This window comes from Patella vulgata, chromosome 2 (genome assembly GCF_932274485.2).
Source record: "Patella vulgata chromosome 2, xgPatVulg1.2, whole genome shotgun sequence".
Classification (NCBI taxonomy): Eukaryota; Metazoa; Mollusca; class Gastropoda; family Patellidae; genus Patella; species Patella vulgata.
Genome location: NC_065880.2, coordinates 59,032,883 through 59,053,118, shown reverse-complemented (window position 1 = coordinate 59,053,118; position 20,236 = coordinate 59,032,883). Strand labels below are relative to the sequence as shown.

The window sequence follows — 20,236 nt, the reverse complement described above, 5'->3', positions numbered from 1 at the left end:
GTAAACTCAAACTTGTGACATATTTTTGGGAAAATATTAGAATCTACTGTGTGAACCATCATAAATTTAAAACGGATTTCTTTGATTATGAACAAACTACTTAACTTTGGTTATTATAAACTTACCTGTGTGTTTGAAATCATCTCCTGTTAAATAAAATCCACTGCACAACTAATTATCCCAACGAATAAAAAAGTTCTCTCTTGAAAAATTGAATTCCCACAAACTTTGACACAGAAAAATACCAATATGGAAGCTGATTACGTCACTCTTCGGGAGATATCATTTCGTTTAAGGGGTGACAGCATAGCAAATTGGCACTTTTACGACAATTCAAGTTTGGTTTAAGAAAAAGCTACAATACAAATCTCGGCTCGCAATTGAGTTTGGGCGTTCACACACATAACTGTCCGTATTCTTTTATTTTGTTGCCGTCTTTTACATTCTAGTGAAATCTCTGCAAATTTTATAACTTTACACCTTTTGAAATATTTTGTTTTAATTATTTGATTAGCTATTCGGATGAGATAATTTTCTTTTGAACACACATGCTGCACAACAACAATTACATTTGTTTTACGGGCCTTAAATATTACCCATGATTATCTTTAATCTTTAATATGATAAATTAATAACATATTTTTAGTTTATATATGACTTTATTTTTACAAGTATCAGTGATATTTTCATTGTGAATAAAATTTGATAGACTGGCGATCAATGGTTTCAACATGGACCGTGTATATTGATGCACAGGAAACGTCCACGAAAACAAAAAATAGACTGGACAATTGTGACTAAAATAAAATTACCTCCCCTTGCGCAATTACCAGTATTAAGTTTAAAAGCAAAGAAACATAAATCAATTCATTATATATTTTTTGGGATTAATCTTGCTACTCTTTTTTTTTTTGCGACCCATACATAGATAGAATACTATAAATGTAGTAAATGTATTAAAGTGGCACGAGGCAATAATACTAGATAATTCGGGAATGACTGAGTCCAACTCAGAGGCGATGATCAATAACAACTTACTTTGATAACTTTGTAGGAACAACTAGACCGTAACAATCTCGCACGGTGAATTTATAGTCCTTGTAGACTGTTAACTACGTCACAACCTTTATGTAGTCCAGGACATCCAGCCGGTCCCCGGAATCACCACATTCCTCCCAATCTTATTTTTGAAAGTGCGGCTCCCTAAACTGAAAAAATAATTTGTACAAACGGGTATTCTATACCCCCCCTTTTTTCTCTACTTACATTTTTTTATTTTTTTTTATTATTTTTTTTATATACACACATACTCTCAATCAACCAGATAGCGGTATACAAAGTACACCGTACACTCACCCTTACACGCACTTACATTCTTTTTTTTTTTTTTTCTTTAATTGATTTCCACATCTACATCTTGATCCCAGTTTTCAACTGGGAACTCCTGTGGATTCAGCACCGGTACTATTTCCGAATCGTCCCATTTTTCTGCATCGTCCCAATTTTCTGCATTTGCTGTTTCCTCCCATTGAACACGGGCAGGGCCCCTCAGATAATTGCAGAATTCACCCTGGCTAACCGGGTCTAAGTGATTTAAAAGGATTATCAAACATCTCCAATAAATTAAACATACTGGAGAATTAAGCGGGCGTAAAGTATACCTGTCGAGTTGGGGCCACCCCCTTATCCTGCAAATTTTACGGAGTGTTGGAAAAGTATTGGTCCTCAGCTCCGAAGCCTCAGGAAGCCACGACCATCGATTAAATAATCTTCCCATCTCTATCGGGGTACTGCCCAGAACTTTACAAATGGTTTCTAAGGCCTCAAGTTGTTTTCCCAGTATCAACGGGTCAACAGATCGCTCCTCAGCGAAGTAGGGTGGTAAATGAGCCCTAAAACAATGAAATTTTATTTTTCTGTCTACAACAGGACAACCAATTAAAGGGCACTTTTGGAACCGATTTTGAGTCCTTACCTGGGAAACAGCAACCGGTGGGTTTACTAGCCCTGTTCTAAGGGTGAAGGGAGGCAATGGAGAAGTCAACATGGTGGGCGGAAGAGGGAAACTTGTTGCCCTCTGATCCCTTGTATGGCTATTTCTATTTTCCCTCAGCTGCGACTGGGGCGCAAAATTGCCATCCCCTACCGGAAGCGTATACGGCCCACGGGTTATTCCCCGCCTAACTCTTGGGTCTATATGATTACCCCTCCTTCCCATTTGAGTTGGTGTTGCGATCCTTAAAGTGGAATTGGAATTATTCCATCCATATCCGGTTGTAATATTTATTTTCTAAAAAATAAAAAAACTATCACTGCCTTTACCGTTTAAAAATCGGTAAAGACAGTAACTTATTAAATACAATCGTCCGTGTCCTACAACGGGGGCAAATATATTCAATGTCATCCCACTCAGAATCGGTAGGGATACCCATACAATTAAAGTGATACCATTCGTTACAATGATCACAGCAAATCATTGGCTTCCCATCGTCGGGTTTCCTGCAAACGCAAAATAACTCAATTTCACCCGGATCAACCGGGATTGGATTTGTATCCTGTTTTCAACATTTTATTATCCAAGTTGGCAGCTCCCTATCTCGACACAACTTAATCCTATCATGGTTCAAAACGGATTCATTTTTCTTAGTTTTTATCCGGAATAAATACGGAGTAATTCTTTTTGTTATTATACCCGGACCTTTCCAGGTTGCCGACAATTTTCGACTCTTTCCCTTTTTTACAGCGGTATCCAGAATGTACACCGCATCGCCTAATTGATATTCTTTCAAGTTCGAACGTAAATCATAGTTTTTCTTCATTCGTTCCTGATTTGTATTTAATTTATCTCTCGCGATTTCATGTGCTTCAATTAACATTTGTTCGAGTCTCCCGACAAAACTATCCGGGTCACCAGTGTTTAAAACGGGTGAACGAAACATTAAATCTGCTGGAAGATTTATTTCTCGACCTAACATTAATTTATTTGCAGTGAAACCGGTCTGCCGGTTAACACTAGACCTTAAAGCGCTCACGAGTTGTGGAAGATGAACATCCCAATTGTTCTGATGACCATCTATATAACACTTAACAGTTTCTACCAGGGTACGATTGTAACGCTCGACCTGTCCATTTGACGACGGTCGATAAGGTGTGGTACGACTTTTATGTATTTGTAACAGTTTACACAAAGAGACAAACAAATTACTCTCGAAGTTTCGTCCCTGATCCGTAAATAACTGGAATGGACATCCGAATCGCGAGAAAAACTCATTCACCGCGGCCTTGGCGGTAATTTCGGCTGTCTGGGACGGTAACGGTACGCATTCAACCCATTTGGTGAATTGGTCGACCATCATCAGAACGTACTCATTTCCAGCTACCGTCCGTGGTAACGGACCCATGAAATCTTAAATGGACCCTTTCCATGGGAGACCCAGCATGGTATCTATTTAATTTAAAACGGGCCTTATTTTGGGTATTTTTATTCTTATTCCAAATCGCACAGGAGACAACGTAAGCCTGTACATAATTTGTAATTCCATACCAATAGAATTGCTGTTGGATACGGCTTTTAGTTCGCTTAATTCCCTGATGTCCAGACGACGGTATATCATGACAATTTGACAAATTTCTATTTTTAATTCCTCAGGGATAACCAATTGGGTTTTGTTTAAGTCGCTGGGTCTTTTAACCTGCAAAATACCAACGTTATCAAGGAAGAAAAGATTACGATTGATCCACATATACTTTTCCGCGGGACTTTTTAACATTGTTTCCTCCTCTTTAGGTTCGTGACCAGATTTAAGCCACTCTATAATTATATTTAATTCCGGGTTGCTCGACTGTTTTTTTCTTAATGATTCAGCAGAATAATTACTTAATGAGATTCCTTCCCCAGTTTCTTCGTCATTTTCGTCGAGGGTAACAATGTTAACCTGCGGATTCGCGGGACACCCAGTAACTGCGATGCTAACGGGCTGTATCATCCGGGTCACTGTCTAATGGTAATTTATATTTTACACCCGATTTAAAGGGCAACGGTATCACATCATCAATGTTATCGGTAAAATCTATCCAATTTTTATGCGCTCGTTCGCAATATCGACACCCCCCCGCACGGTAAATCGGTCAATTCCACATCCATTGTAAAATCCGGACACGGTTTATCAGGCAACTTCATACGCGATAACGCATCGGCATTTTGGTGTCTTTTACCCGGACGATGTATAACTTCCATATCATATTGACTTAATTCTTCTAACCACCTGGCCAGTTGGCCAGTCGGGTGTTTGAACCGTAAAAGCCATGTCAAGCTACTGTGATCGGTTCGTACTATAAATGGTCTACCAAGCAGATAGTGTCTAAATTGTCTTGTAAAACGCACAATTGCCAAAAGTTCTTGTCGAGTCGCGCAATAACGACACTGTTCTGGCGTTAGCGAAAAACTACTGTCGGCACTCACCCTCTCCTGGTTGTCTTGAACCTGTGACAACACGGCAGCCACAGCGTTCATACTCGCGTCACAATCGAGAATAAATTGATCCGCATTATTTGGTAAAGCAAGTACCGGTGTCGTTACAAGCAAACGTTTAATTCGTTCGAAAGCTAACTGTTGATTTTCTTTCCAAGTAAATTCTTGTTTACCCGTAATCGCGTACAACGGTAAAGCTATTTCGGCAAAATCCTTAATAAAACTCCTATGATAATTCGCAAACCCAAGGAAAGATCCACCTCCTTGGTACAAGTGGGTACCGTCCATTTATCAACGGTTTCAGTTAAATTATTTCCCGCTTTGATCCCGTTTTGGCTAACTAATCGACCTAAAAACTTAACTTCCTGTTGGAACAATTCACATTTCTTTGGTTTTAATTTAATTTTATATTCTCTAAACCGGTCTAAAACTAACCGCAAATTACCCAAATGATCGTCTACATCTTTCCCTAGGACCAGAGTGTCATTCAAAAATGCTAAAGCAATGTTCCAGGCTAACCCATGAAGTACCAGATTCATTGCCCTTGAATATGTATTTGGTGCCCCACATAATCCGAATCCCATCTTTGTAAATTCGAACAAACCGTACTTAGTAATGAAAGCGTTTTTTTTCCTATCATCTTCATTAAGGCGAATTTGCCAATAAGCTGAATTAGCGTCTAATTTAGAAAACCACTTGTTTCCCGCCAATGTGTCTAAACATTCATCAATCAATGGCATAGGCAATACATCCTTAGATGTCACCGCATTCAACTTCCTATATAGTCCATGTGACAGGCAGATATTCATTACCAATTTGATGAATTGGTTTAACTATGATTTTCAGTTAGCCTTAGGTCTAAAGTGTCCAAAATTGGTTGATGGACTTCCGGGTCACTTTGCCAAATGTCAGTTTGGCGGCCATCTTTAAAAAAAATGGCCGCCGTTTTTTTTCTTATTTGAAATAGTGCGAGTCGGGGAAGCCTTCATAACTCCTCAACAGTTTCACCTATATGGATATGTAATATATCTCAAAATGTTCATAATATAATTCTGCATCTGCTGGTATATGATATATGTTGTTTAATCAATACTATCAGTTTTAAAATAAAAGATTAATCTGAAAAAAGCAACATTTTCGATTTTTTTTTTCATGTCTGTTCGTATGTTTACTAACAAATCGTGTTCAGACCCATATAAGCCAAATTATCTGTTTGGTCAACTTAAGTGATTGAATAGATATCAGAAACATTGATCATAAAAAATAATCTCAAATATGAGTGTCCCAGATCCAAGATGGCAGAAATTCAAAATGGCGACAAAATTTCCTAAAATGGCCAATATGTCAGATAATAGTCATTTCATTGTTTGATATGACATGTACTATCCAATGAGCTTACAATTAAAGATTCATTATGTAAGATTTAGATAAAGAGCTAGCCATTCTTGCTACAATAGTTCGAAAAAAGATAATGTAAAATGAATAATTTGACAATTTCATTCAAATTACTCTATTGCAAGTGAAGATATTAGCCTTTGAAGGTTTGACAAGACACGTGCAATAATTTCAACAACTGTACTGGTTGCTCGAAGCTAAGTCTCGCTCCTCCATTTTTAGATTAAATCAAAATATGACTGATACGTTCTAATTTATTTAATATCGGAGAAATCCGATGCCATCGAGAGTTGATTATGGCCTGGGTCAGTTAATTAATGTCTAAATAATAATTTAGAAAACATTTCAGGCCTAAAGAAAGACCTGCAATAGGCAGATTTAGCTCTTGCACAATGTTTGTTTAATCTAAACAAAGAGTTTTAAAAATCCAAGATGGGGAAAATTCAAAATGGAGGTCAGAATTTCCATAACATGAATGACTGTTTTATATAGCTTATAATGTCTCTTTTGTAAGGTTTTCAGAGTCACTGAACATGAATAAAAACTCAAAAATAATGCTGAAAATGATGTTAATGATACTGCTAAAAATGACACATCCTATGCGACCCTCCCCCCCCCCCCCATAAACAATACAATGGGGCATAATATGATGGAATTGATTATTTTGGATCTCACAGATCACAAGACATTTCACCAAAATAGTGAGTCATTTTAATTTCATCTACTATGCCTTTGCACCATTTTAAGCCGTATTGAGAATTATTTATGATATATCCAGTTGTTAAGAATTTAAGATCTCTTATTCGTTCAGAAATGGTAATGTGGTCCGTTTTTACATTAACGCCTCTATGCCCGGCAACTTTTGTCGTATAGTCTAGTAGGCCTGCAACCAAAATTTTTAGCTTGCTTAGAAACACAGTTCCGCTACAAGGTCCGCCCTATTAAACAAACTATGCATATTTGGAAAGCTTATAACACCAGGAACACAAATCCAATTAAAATGTTTTAAGGCCAGATGAAAATTGTGATAATTGTCAAGTAAATGTTATATTTATACTAACAATTGTGAAGTTGACATAAAATTACACATATGATACCTAGGATAGGACAGGCTTATCTTTGCTCCGTGAGGTGAACGACGGGGTTCTCTACAACCAGACTCGAAATTTCTTTTGAAAAAACTGACTGTAATTTAAATGGTACTTTCTAGAGTATATCCTGGTGTTTTTAGCTTATGCATATATCTTAATAATTCATCAAAAACGACATAAATTCATAACTACGCGAGAACATTGACTAGTTTAGGGACCCCCGAAACTACCATACTCCCTTTGAGTGTCCATCCCTGAAAAGGGAGGCAAAAGATATGATGTTAAAACGATAATTCATATATTATTTTACAGTTATATATATAAAAAAAATGTCTCCTTTTTATCCAATGGACAATTTATTGTTAGTTCATGTAGAAAGATATGGTGCTTATAAACGTGTTGCAAATTTCCGTATTACACGGTAGACTTCAACGTATCATATACACAATAGGTATTTATTTTACAAGTATAAAAAATGTTTCCGTTTTATCGAATGAACAATTTATTGTTAATTCGCGTGGAAAGATATGATGTTAAACATGTTACAACTGGTATATTAGTCGAGTATTTTACATTTTACAGAAAGTTTACGTTTAATCGAAAATTCCAATAAACAATTTATTTTTAAGTTGAAGGGAGTGTCCTACAGGTGGTAGACCATATTAAATGCTGCTTGAATGTGTATTTTCATAAACTTTGTATGCATATAGATTATTATACTGAAGGTTCGTCTGGATAGAAAATAAGATTTTGTGTGAAACAGGTGTCCTAGAAAAAATGGGTTCACTAACATCAAATATCTGGTTCTACAAATTGTATTTGTCCCTTCTAAGCTAATACCTGTGCGGAACAAACCTTTCTGTTTCATCGAAAATTCCAATAAATAATTCAATTTTAAATTCAGTGGCTACGAAAACCCTATACATGATATATCACAAGCCCTACCTTGCATGATACTATAATAATAATAATAATAATAAAAACTTTATTTAATGAGGCAACGTATTTAGTTTGCAAAAAAACTAATCTTCCATAGGTCCCTCCTTAGCTACAAAGACATATATACATGTAATATTAGGATAAATTTAAAATCATTAGAAATGCAATAGCATTTTAAAGTGGGAAGTTTGATAAGTCACTCCCAAACTTCAAAACATATACAGTATACAAGTAGAAAATAGGAAGAACACTATAATTACACACAAAATAAAATAGAATGCAGTTGCAAGTTAAAAATAATAAGTATGTCATCAGTTGAATATTATGGTTCCTTCAGTGTGCAAAATAAATGACTTTTCAGTTTAATCTTAAAATTTTCAACATTTTTACACATCTTTATATCAAAAGGCAGATTGTTCCATAAAAGACATGCAGAATAATGAAAAGTACGTTTCATGGATTCCGTTTTGCAATTTTGAAGAAAAAGAGATTTACTGGTCTGTGAACGGAGCAAGATATTTACGTTTTGGAAACAAGAGATTTTTCAATAAAATAGAAATTTAGATAAAGTGGAGTATTAAATGTAATAATTTTGAATGCTAAGACAATTTTATTGTAAAGTATCCTCTGTGTAAGGGTAAGCCAACCGAGTTTAGTAAATAAAGAGGTGGACGAAGTTTCAATCGGTGCATCAAGAATAGTTCTTGCTGCCCACTTTTGTAATTTTAAAAGAATGTCTAATCTACTTTTGGTAGCATTTCCCCAAATAATAGAGCAATAATCAAATATTGGTAGTATGTAACTGTTATAAAACAAAATTCCTGTCTCGTAAGGTAAATGATGTTTTATCTTATTTAGGAGAAATATTTTTGATGCAAGTTTTTTAGACATATCTGCTATCTGTGCTTCCCAATTAAGGTCTTGGTCAATTTGAATTCCAAGTAATTTTGCGGTAGTAACCGTCTCAATTTTCTCACCATGGAGTGATAAAGTTAGGTTTTTCTGATTTCTTTTGTGTTTTGATGAAATCAGCATTGATTTTGTTTTCGAAGGATTGATTACCATCCCATTGTTTTTACACCATTTAGCAACCAAATAGAGATAATTTTGGAGATTATTGGCGATGGATTAAATATCTTTGTGTGAACAATGCAGGGTACTGTCATCAGCAAACAAATCTATATTGAGTGGGAAATCATTTATAAAAATAAGGAATAGGAGAGGACCCACGATCGACCCTTGTGGAACCCCGCATTTGACTGTAGTAATTGAGGAGGTAATTGATCCTAAACATACTTTTTGCTTCCGTGAGTCAAGATATGATTCAATCAAAATTTGTGAATTATTATCAAATCGATAAAGATGTAGTTTTTCAATAATAAGCTTATGATCAATGAGATCAAATGCTTTGCTAAAATCAAGATACACTATACCACTCATCGCACCATTATCGATAGCATCAAGCCAATTATCTGTCATTCGGATCGGTGCAGTAGCACATGAATGATTTGATCTAAATCCAGATTGGTAAGCATAAAGAACATTGAAGGTTTCCAAATAAGTTTGAATTTGAGTGCTCAAGTGCCTTTCGAATATCTTTGAAATTGTGGGGAGAACTGAGATTGGCCTATAATTGTTCGGATCATCTTTAGCTCCCTTGCGGTCATTTTGGACATTGGACAGAACCCCAACCGAAAATGACGTCACAGAAGTGACATAATCTCAAAATTGTCTTTAGGGACAAATTTTGACACAGAAACAACCCGTCCCCAAATATCGTTTCGATTGTGACACACTAGCTAAAAGTTCACTAAGTTTGTGCTCTGTCTCGCCGACGTTCAACATTTTAAATTTGACAGTCTACTTACGACTTTTGTTGAGTTTGCGGCCACCGCAGCTGTATAGGGAGGACCACTGGGCGTATTTATTTATGCTAATTGAATAACTTAAGAAGACCACACACATAATTTGGCTAAAATTACTCTGAACAGGATTTGGTAGTAAACTTATAAAATAAATCATGAAAACCTGGGAAAATAAAAATGCCAAAAGGTTGCTTTTTCCAGAATAATCTGTTGATTTGGAAAATATATGATTCATTCAACAACAAGTATCATATAGCACCAGAAGAAGCATTTTCTTGTGAACATTGTGAGCCACATTCCATATCCATAGGTCGATCTTTTCAGGAGTTATGAAGGTTTCCCCGATGCGCTCAATTTCAATGAAATAACGGCGGCCATATTTAAAGATGGTTGCCAAAATGCAATTTAGCAAAGTAACCCGGAAGTCCATCAACCAAATTTCAACACTTCAGCCACCAGGCTAACTGAAAATTATGGTTGAATTTATTCATCAAATTGGTAATGATGTTCCAAAATCCCAGGTCTGTCACATGGACTAATAGTCTATGCACCAACGAACGGTTCCGTCTTTTTTCCGTATCAAAACTGGAGGAGACGCCCACTCGGACATAGAGGGTTGAATAACTTTTGCTTCTAACATTTTCTTCAAATGTACCTCTTCCTCCCCCGCGAAACAAACGGGTGTACGTCGCATACGTTGTTTAATGGGTTTGGCATTACCCGTCTCAATACAGTGCTCGATAGCAGTAAAATTACCCAAATCAAATTGTTCCTTAGCAAAAACGTCTTGATAATCAATTAATAGACTTTTAACTTTATTCTGTTCACTTGGATCTAAGAACTGTTTGGAACGTTCAAATAAATTACTTAAATGTTCGGGAATAGTTCCGTCATTCTCACTTTTTGTCCCATCCGAAGATATTGGATTTAAAATATCAAGCTCGTCGAACTCCATAGCTTTAGCTATAGATTGATTAGTTTCGAGAATAACGCTATCTTGAGTTGGATTTATCAAACATATACGCGGGAATTCAGTTTCTATGTGAGAGTGAACCGATCGTGCTATTAATAGATTAGGATGACTTAAAGGTTCGATCAAAAATCGGGATAAATTATTATCTTTATTACACCGTACTCGTGCTACAGATAACGGTGGAACAGCTATTCGCTTGGCGACAAATAAGTTAGCGTGATCTACTTGATCATCTACATTCCCACAAAACAACTCAAACCTATCGTCTCCGATATACATTCTATCCGTTTTTAGATCAATATGTACCTTATTCGCTCTCATGAAATCTAAACCTAATAACATATCATCTTCTATCGGAGCTACATATAATTGGTCTAATTGTACTTGGAATGATCCAAAATCTAAATTAGCGGGTCCAACAATAAAACCGGAAAAAGCTAATTCCCGACCTGCGGTATGTAGTTTTACGTCACGGAGCTTGGGAGGTTTTTTGTCCAGTTTATCATACTGGCGATCGGAAAGTATCGTGACCTGTGACCCGGTATCGATTACCGAAGAGGTTGATTGACCTTGAACTTTTAGCTTGATTTTATACATCGTATCAGGGTGTACCCGCCGAATAAGTGGGACATTCAAATCCATATCCGTTTCTTCAACTTCCTGTCCTAAATCTACATTGCTCCCCTTCGCGCTAGACGCAGTATTTCTCGCGTTTTCAGAACCGTAGATAACGGTATTTAATATCGGGACACCGTCGGGAACGGTATCTACCACCATATCGGAAATACTCAATTCGTCGCGTGACGGAATTTTAGCCGTTAAAATTGGCGAAACATTTGGTTGCTCTGGGATCGACCGTTCGCCTACTCGCTCGATGCTGTGAAGTTTAACGACTCGGCATCACTGCTCACGAAACCCACTTTCTTACCCGGCAAAGGCTTACTCTGTTTTGGATCAAGAAGGGGACAATCCTGTTTATAATGACCACGTTTATTACAATTGAAACAAGTAGGTGGCTCCCGTGAAGGGGACCTAGACGGTGATCGTGACCGGTTTAAAGCTAACGTGAACCTACGGAAAGACTCCGATAATTCATCAATTTTAGTGACCATAGTATCTACTTTAAATTCTACTTTAATAAGACGCTTTTCTGTACTCTCAACCGTGCGAATATATTGGGTGAAGTTGGAGAAGCGCATTCTTGCGGTCTCGGAGTGGTAACTGCCCGTACCCTTGTCGACTCATATTCCCTGTTAGGACTATTATATCGCGTTTCCCTCCGTCCAGAACGTCCATAAATAGCGGTGCTGTTATGCCTAAACCATTTTATAGCATCAATAGCCGTATCCAACGTTTTGGGGCGCGTATTACATGCGTATTGCCCGGCTTCTTTATCCTGACAACCCTGACAAAATTTAATTATGACCTGACGGGTTATATGATCATCAGAACAATCTCTAAAAGCCCGAGAAGCTATGAGTAACACCCGATCAGCCCAATCAAAGAGACTTTCTTCATACCCTTGGCGCAAATTCTGAAATTGCATCATAGCGGTTTCAGGTAACTCCTGGTTTCCAAACCGTTTTTCCATCTTTGATTTTAATTCATAAAAAGTTAAATTTGTATCTCTCTCTGTCATATTAGTAAAGAACTCACTTGCTTTACCCTCCAAGCAAAAATATAATTGATCCCTAGTTTCTAGATCCGACCAACCTTGTAGAGTTGCAAATCATGTAAACATATTAGAGAAAGCTTGCCAACTTGAATTACCATCAAAGGATAATGACTTGGGTGTAAGGGACCCACGACGTGTCTGTGGTCTACGGTCTTCCCGGACACTGTCACCCGCATACGACCGGGTCATTTGAGATAACCCAGAGACAGTAGACGCCTATGTATTATCCCGTACATCCGAGCGTTTGCTATGACTTTCAGATCTATTCCTACTACTCCCCCCTTCCTCACTTGAACAAGTCATTCTCAAATATACTGATGTGGGGAGATTCATAACCCCTGTAACTTGCAATAACTCATTAGGTTTTAGTCTACCGCCAAAACTCGCGACTGCTGCGTATATGCACTCTGCTGTATTAGAATTAACACCTATATCTAACAACTCTTCAATAGAGCAGTTATTAATATTTAACTTGTATGCCATTACTAACAAGACAAATCGTCAAATAAATTCAATTTATTTCAAATCAAATTGAACTAATGTCCACAGAAATACCTCGTACTAATTATCGGGTATATAATATTGTTAAATAACAACAAGCTTGTATTCTATATAATACCTCAACAGAATACTTCAATTTAACTTTACACGTGTAAAAGCACGTGTGGGAGCGTGCTAAAACGCACGTGCATTAACCTATAAAATGTGTTAACGATTTTGTATGTGCTCAGCGAGACACGCACACGATACAAATCCTCACACTTAAAATAAACAAAACTAACTACGATATTTATAACTACCTTTAAACTAAACTAAACTAAAAGAAAATATTTATTTAAATCTGTACTACCATTAAAGTGGCACGAGGCAATAATACTAGATAATTCGGGAATGACTGAGTCCAAATCAGAGGCAATGATCAATAACAACTTACTTTGATAACTTTGTAGGAACAACTAGACCGTGACAATCTCGCACGGTGAATTTATAGTCCTTGTAGACTGTTAACTACGTCACAACCTTTATGTAGTCCAGGACATCTAGCCAGTCCCCGGAATCACCACAGTATCAACACATCGTCTTTGTTTACTTCAGATGCGCCCATGTGAATTCGAAAAAAACATGTTGAGTTTTCGTTAAAAACAAACCTACTAAAACATTCTTTTAATTTTTACTTCTGCACAATTAATCATCATTCCGGACAGTATTATTCCTGAAGTTTATTTTCATAATTTTAAAATCCTTCGTACATGCGGGAATTTGGAGTATTTAGCAAAACCAAAATGCTTACAAAAACTACAAAAATATTGAAATCGATCATTCCACAATTTTCAACTGCTGCATTTGAAATATGTCACTACCGGATAGCAATACTTATTGGGTTGAAAAATTACCATGTAACTATAAGAATACTGTAAGTTCGAGAAATTAATCTGTATAAAAATCCAGCTATGTCAAATATCACATCGCTTGATTTGTTGTTGACAATTGAGATCTCGTCATGTCTCGAGCGAGTGGCAGAGAATCCAACCTACGTGACTATACGTTCCATGGTTTCAATATAAATCTTCAGTTGATATTTTCCGTCGCCCAAACTCAAACGATTGTAATGATTGCGCTTTGTTTTCATTGCAACACGTGGTTATCAAACTATCTGTCAAAACCACCCCATCAACAGCTGCAATGGGGTCGTCCAACACGTAACGAAATCATTGTTGTCTACTCAGTAGAAAATAAAAGTAATCAGTCAAATTTGTCTAGAGAGAACTTTTTTATAGGTTGGGATATTTAATTGTGCAATGGATTTTATTGGACGGGAGTTGATTTCAAACACACAGGTAAGTTTATATTAACGAAAGTTAAATAGTTTGTTCATAATCGAAGAAATGCGTTTAAAATTTACGATGGTTCACACAGTAATTTCCATTCTACATTATCGTGTGACATACGACTTTGCGTATCTGCTTCTATATTTAAGACTCCAGGAATATAAGCTACTGTAAGGCTTATATTTCTATCTATAGACCATTCAAACATGTGTCTAATAATCTCATTGTATACAACATTTTTCCCCCTTGATTGTTCACATATGACACTGCCGTAGTATTATCAATTTGTAATAAAATATGAACATCTGACAGAAAGTCAACAGTGTAAACTTGGCTGCTAACAACTCAAGTTCATTAATATGACAAGTTTGTTCGTTATCTGACCAATGTCCACCAGTGCCCTTTGTTACTTGACCTGAACTGCTAGTATAAATACCCCCCCACCCTTTTTTGCTTGCATCAGATTTTAGGGTTATTGAGGGATTACTAGAAATCAACGACTTTTCAGCTTTTTCGGTGTTTGCTATCCACCAGCTGATATCAGATTTGCAATCAAAGGGAAGTTCAACACGGGCCTCAAAATTACCTTTATTTAATTTAAGAACTTTGGCTTTATAATTATCACATCTCCTGTAATATAAATGAGAATAAGGTACTGCTGGGAAAGTAGAAACCATATAGCCTATCACTTGAGCTAACTTCCTTATTGTGAATGTATTTTCTCCCAATAATTCAGTACAAGCCAGTTTTAAATGCAATGCTTTTGCTTGTGTTAATTTCATAGTCATTTGGACAGAATTTAAAACAAAACCTAGGTAAGTAATTGATTGCATTGGTTCGATCACTGATTTCTCAGGATGAATAGTGAACCCAGCTAACAAAGAACAAATAACTGTATCAGTAACATTAGTTCTACAGTCTTGTAAAGATTCTGCTCAAGTGTGATGATGTGTATATTTGTAAATACTCAGGTTTTTTTCGCATTTGGGAGACCCGATTTAAAATTCTATACCGCTTCAATTTTTACAATAGAGCAATTTTTTTTTGGGGGGGGGGGGATTTTTTCAGTTTATCTCGGTTTTCAGCTCAAAATTTCGAAAAAAAATATTGTTTTTCGTAACAAATTTCGTCTCAAGTGTAATGACGTCTATATTTGTAAGTACTATTTTTTGCGCATTCGGTGGAATTTATTTTCCAAAAACAGGTTGCTGTATTCTCGCAACAGGGCGATTGTGCGCTTTGCGACTTCTGGCGATCCTAATTGGGAATTTTATCATTTCATTTCTGTTTCTTCTTCCGCAAAATCTCAAAATGTGATGTCGGTTCCGAAAGCACAAAACTACTGCTATATTTTGGAATAGTTTCTAGATGTTGTTAATATAACAATTAAAGTATATAAACAAAAGAGGTCTACACTAACACTGTTTTTATAGACAGATATAATTAGACCAACGTTTTGAAGAGGTTCCCTCTTCTTCTTCAAGGTAATAAATAAAACATTTAAAAACAATCTCTAAGGAAACAGAGATGACGTCATAGGGAACTATGACGAAGAGTGTGGGACCAGGAGCGTGTGAAAAAGGGGGAAAGTCTAAAAAGTGCTGATGGGGAAGATGGTTTGAGGATTATTATTAATACCTAGAGGTTCAAGAGTTTTAAGAGTTCTAATCCAAAATGTTTCTTTATTAAGAAGTGAATGGGTGGTGGCATTATGGAGCTGATCAAAGGCGGTGACACAGAGATGGTCTATGCTATGGTTAGGGAAGTTGAAGTGTCTGGCGATCAGGGAGTCTGCGTGATTGTTGATATCTGATCTATGTCCATTTTTCCGTTCTTTGAGTTTTTGTTGAGTTTCTCCGACGTATTGTTGGTTGCATTTGCTACAGGTAATTAGATATATGATATTACAAGAGTTACAGTCGAGACGTTTCCAAATTGCGAATTGTTTCTTGGTGCAGTTACTTGTAATAGTGTTGGTTTCTTGACAGTGCCGAGTACATGTAATACATTTTTTACTGCATTTGTAAAATCCCGGTGTCTCTGGAGCTTTAGGTAGTTTAGATTTGACCAATTAGTCCAGGCAAGATAGCAAAAGTGCGGGCAGTTGCTGCAATAAAAATGCCGACCACGGTTTATGGTCGGTTTACACGTATATTGTGACCCAAAAAAAAGTCCCAGTCAGAAATCCGTGCCCAAATGGGTCAAATTGGCCAAAATCCAAAATGGCCACCGCTTTTGGCTTGTAAATTCCAATTTCCACCCAATTATCACAATATGATCGAGTTTGGTATCAAAATATACGTTTTCGGGGTAACTGAATCCATTTCCATACACATGATAATAAAAATATATGGCCTGAAATGACACAATCAAAATAATATTAAATAAAGATAGGCATGTGCCATGCAGTGTGCTGTTAGAGCATTCAGCAGTTTCAAAATTATCCTGTCAAAAACAAAGCATATATAAATTTTGGGATAAATGTGCATCGACTGTCACTAGTACCGTGGCAGGCATTTACTTCTGAATACACAAGGTTATAACAGTAACACTGATAATTTACTTTTAAAATATCTTTTGATATATTTTTAGTGGATCCGTAATATATACATGTATACACAGAACCGTTTTTTACCTTATTTTTTAAAAACTAAACATAGCCAGGTCACATAATTTGCATGACGAAAGTTAATTTACCAATACATAGCCTGATCTACTAGAATTTAAACAACTATACTCACCATACATTGTAGCTGCTTTTGAAAATACGCCTTATCAGTACATCCATTTTGTAATTAACTACTTCGAAATTTATCCAACAAACTATTCTGTGATACACGTTGGTGTTTTGGGGGTCATATAATCCAAAAATTTACGTGCACAAACACTTAACAGTTCTATGACAAACACAACTGTATTATTTCAAATACGCGCCTATTTTCCAGGAATTTCAACATAAGATTAAAAATTCGGAAGCCTTTAGCGAAACGGTAAAAAGAACTTAGGTTAATTAAGCCCGTTAATCTGTTTAAATAGCGACACCAGTTTATCAATTTAGTAATTTAACATGCACGCAAGGTCATTTTGTTTGCATGAGAGTTTCATATAATTTACAACCATTACAGAATTAAAAATTTCTTCGTTTGCTTTCCATTCCAAAATTTTTAAAAACAGTGCCTGTAACCCGATACCCTTGGAATCTCCATCATTGACATTGTTTACCATATCAGCAATGACCTCAAAATTTGAATTTAAAATGAGTTAGGTTTATTCTCTCTTTTCACAATAAAAGAGGTTGATTTCAAAACATGATTATATTAATTGATCGTAAAATATTTACCGTAAATGAAATTTAAGGGTGCCGTAATTGATGATCTCGTTTCCAAGTATGGCTATTATTCAAACACGTGTGTTACGTTTGAGAAAATAGCCATTCTATCATAATACAATGATTATCGGAACATATCGGAACAAATTTTGATGTTGAGTCATTCATAAGTTTAGACATCATTTTAAACATGCACGTGTTCATGGATTACGCACGGTGATGGGCGAATAAAATAAACGTCAATGAAATTGTCTACTTCAGGAAATAACGTGGTTAATTAATGGAAATTAAAAACATTTCGTCTTCTGACACTATTAGATCATAATTTCAAAGTGCTCTCTTTCAAAAAGTACAAATCTTTATATGCAGTTATATTAAAATATTTGCAATGAAAAAATGACATTTTTATGTTTTGTAATTTCAGTGAAATTTCAATGAAATTTAAATGAAATTTGCAATATAAATATTTCAGTGAAATTCCAGTAGACCAAAATATATTTTATTTCAGTGAATTATCAGTAGACCAAAATTTTTGTTTAATTCAGTGAAATTTCAGTAATAGACCAAAATATATTTTTATTTCAGTGAAATTTTGGTGAGATTTCAGTGAAATTTTGGTGAGATTTCAGTGAAATTGGGCAAAATTTTCAAATTTCACTGAAATTGACTGAAATTTCAGTGAAATCTCACTGAAATTTCAGTATCATTTTCTCTGGGGCTAGCAGTGAAATTGTTTTTCACTCTGTGTAACCTAAGCAAAAAATCTAATTGTAGAGGCCTGCTGGCCAGGTAGCCAACCGCCTACCCTGCGCTCATAAATGCAAAAACAAAAGAAACTCGAATCCGATGAGATTTCCTAACAAAGTATATGGGAGGGAGCGGGGTGGCTATGTGCCCTCTCTTCCAAAAATGTGGCATCGAATGTTGTGCCCCCTTTTTCTGCTGCCCTTCCCTTGTTCCAACTAACTCCAGAGATACTACAATGTCCGTTTTCGATTGATGATGTAAGGGCCCCATACAAGCTCAATCAGACCATGATTTCCACGGATGACTTCCAGAATAGATTTCACAGACGGATTAATATTTCCATAATATTCAGAATCAACTTATTTGTCTTAGTTTTATTTATCTAAATGAATTTAGGAAAATTGCAACACGGGGGACGGGAACGTTTTTGCCGGTTAGCATACTCAGGGCCAATACGCTTACCGTCAACACGAACTCTAATGACATTTAATCTGTCACAAGTAACTTCCTTGGCCTGGCTTAAAAAGTGTATTTTGATTGTCGTCTCGTTCTTGGGGTTATCAGTCTACTTTCAATTCTACCTCCCTACCCCTACCCTCATTAGGGAACAGAAACGAATGAAACTTGGCAGGTACCCTTTGTAAGGAATACCAGTCCCTTTTGATGCTTGTTTTCCTTTACTCACAGGTCGTTTAGTTCTTGACTGCAGCTAACTATGTTCATGTTCGGATCTTTGTGACTTAATCATAATCCCTTAACCAAGTGCCAATGTATGGTATGTCAAATCGCTTCTACCATGTGCCACAGAACTCAAATTTTCCCGATCCTACCCCCCCCTTCCTAAAGTGCCCTAGCTTTGGTCTGCCTACCATGACTTAGTCATGACTTTACACCAAGTTTTATTCTGTCCTAAATTCTCTGCAATTGAAATTGGGATCTCCGGTCCTTATTGAGCGGCTCATTATTGTCGACCTCCAATACCCGTTATCTTTCCGTCATTTTGGGAATGACGATGGGCAGTTCACTGTATATCTGACAAACAGGCGATACTGTATCCATCTGTGTCCCAACATTTGAATCATTTTGTGAAATAAATTCGCCACGTGCTTCAATAGGTTTGGCCATCTTGGCTCAATTTTCGAGGTTGGTGATCGAAATCGGACACGCCCACGACACTGCGTCCACAGTGAGCTGAGAGTGACCCCTTTCGTTATGCCTGCTACACTGCTTCCGTAGTGAGCAGTGGTCGACCAGAGCGTCTAAATGAAATTTAGTTGATGCTTGATGAATGCCATCCTATTAGATCTGAGGCGGACTCGACCACTCGTAATCCCCAAATCTCCAATGGGATTTCCACATATTTTGACCCAGGGGAACTAGTTATTTACCAAGATGACAAAGTGTGTCAACTGGCCTCCAAAACATATATTTTGACACCAAATGTGGTAATTTTGTAAAATTCGAATTTTCCCGCCAAAACTGACCGCCATCTGGAATTATAACTAATCACCAAAATGTGTATGGAAATGGATCCAGCTACCCCAAAAATATATATTTTGATACTAAACTCGATCATATTATGGTAAGTGGATAAAAACTGGCATTTTCCAGTCAAAACCGGCGGCCATTTTGGATTTCTGCCAATTTGACCCATTTGGCACAGATTTTTTGGGTGATAATATACGTCTATACCGACCAGGGGTCGGCATTTCTATTGCAGCAACTGTCCGGAATGGTGCGAAATTGAGTTAAAATGCCTGGACTAAATGTGTCGCCCTAGTTGCGAGGTCTTTTATACGCTACGACAGAAGTTTTATTTATTACCTTGAAGAAGAAGAGTGTACCTCTTCGAAACGTTTGTCTAATTATATCTGACTATAAAAACAGTGTTAGTGTCTCTTTTGTTTATCTACTTTAATATTT

General features: G+C 36.6%; 1 protein-coding gene across 7 annotated transcripts in view; it reads left to right on the top strand.

Moving 5' to 3' along the window:
• LOC126811175 (iron-sulfur clusters transporter ABCB7, mitochondrial) overlaps positions 1–20,236 on the top strand; it is a 267,797-nt gene that overhangs the window by 146,722 nt on the left and 100,839 nt on the right. For 5 of the 7 annotated variants that reach the window (XM_050536720.2, XM_050536723.2, XM_050536722.2 and 2 more), the window contains one exon: positions 14,188–14,247. The exons of the other annotated variants lie outside the window; for them this stretch is intronic. In XM_050536720.2, the coding sequence (XP_050392677.1) occupies positions 14,188–14,247 (60 nt within the window). The remainder of the gene's footprint in view (positions 1–14,187; positions 14,248–20,236) is intronic. 7 annotated transcript variants of the gene reach the window in all.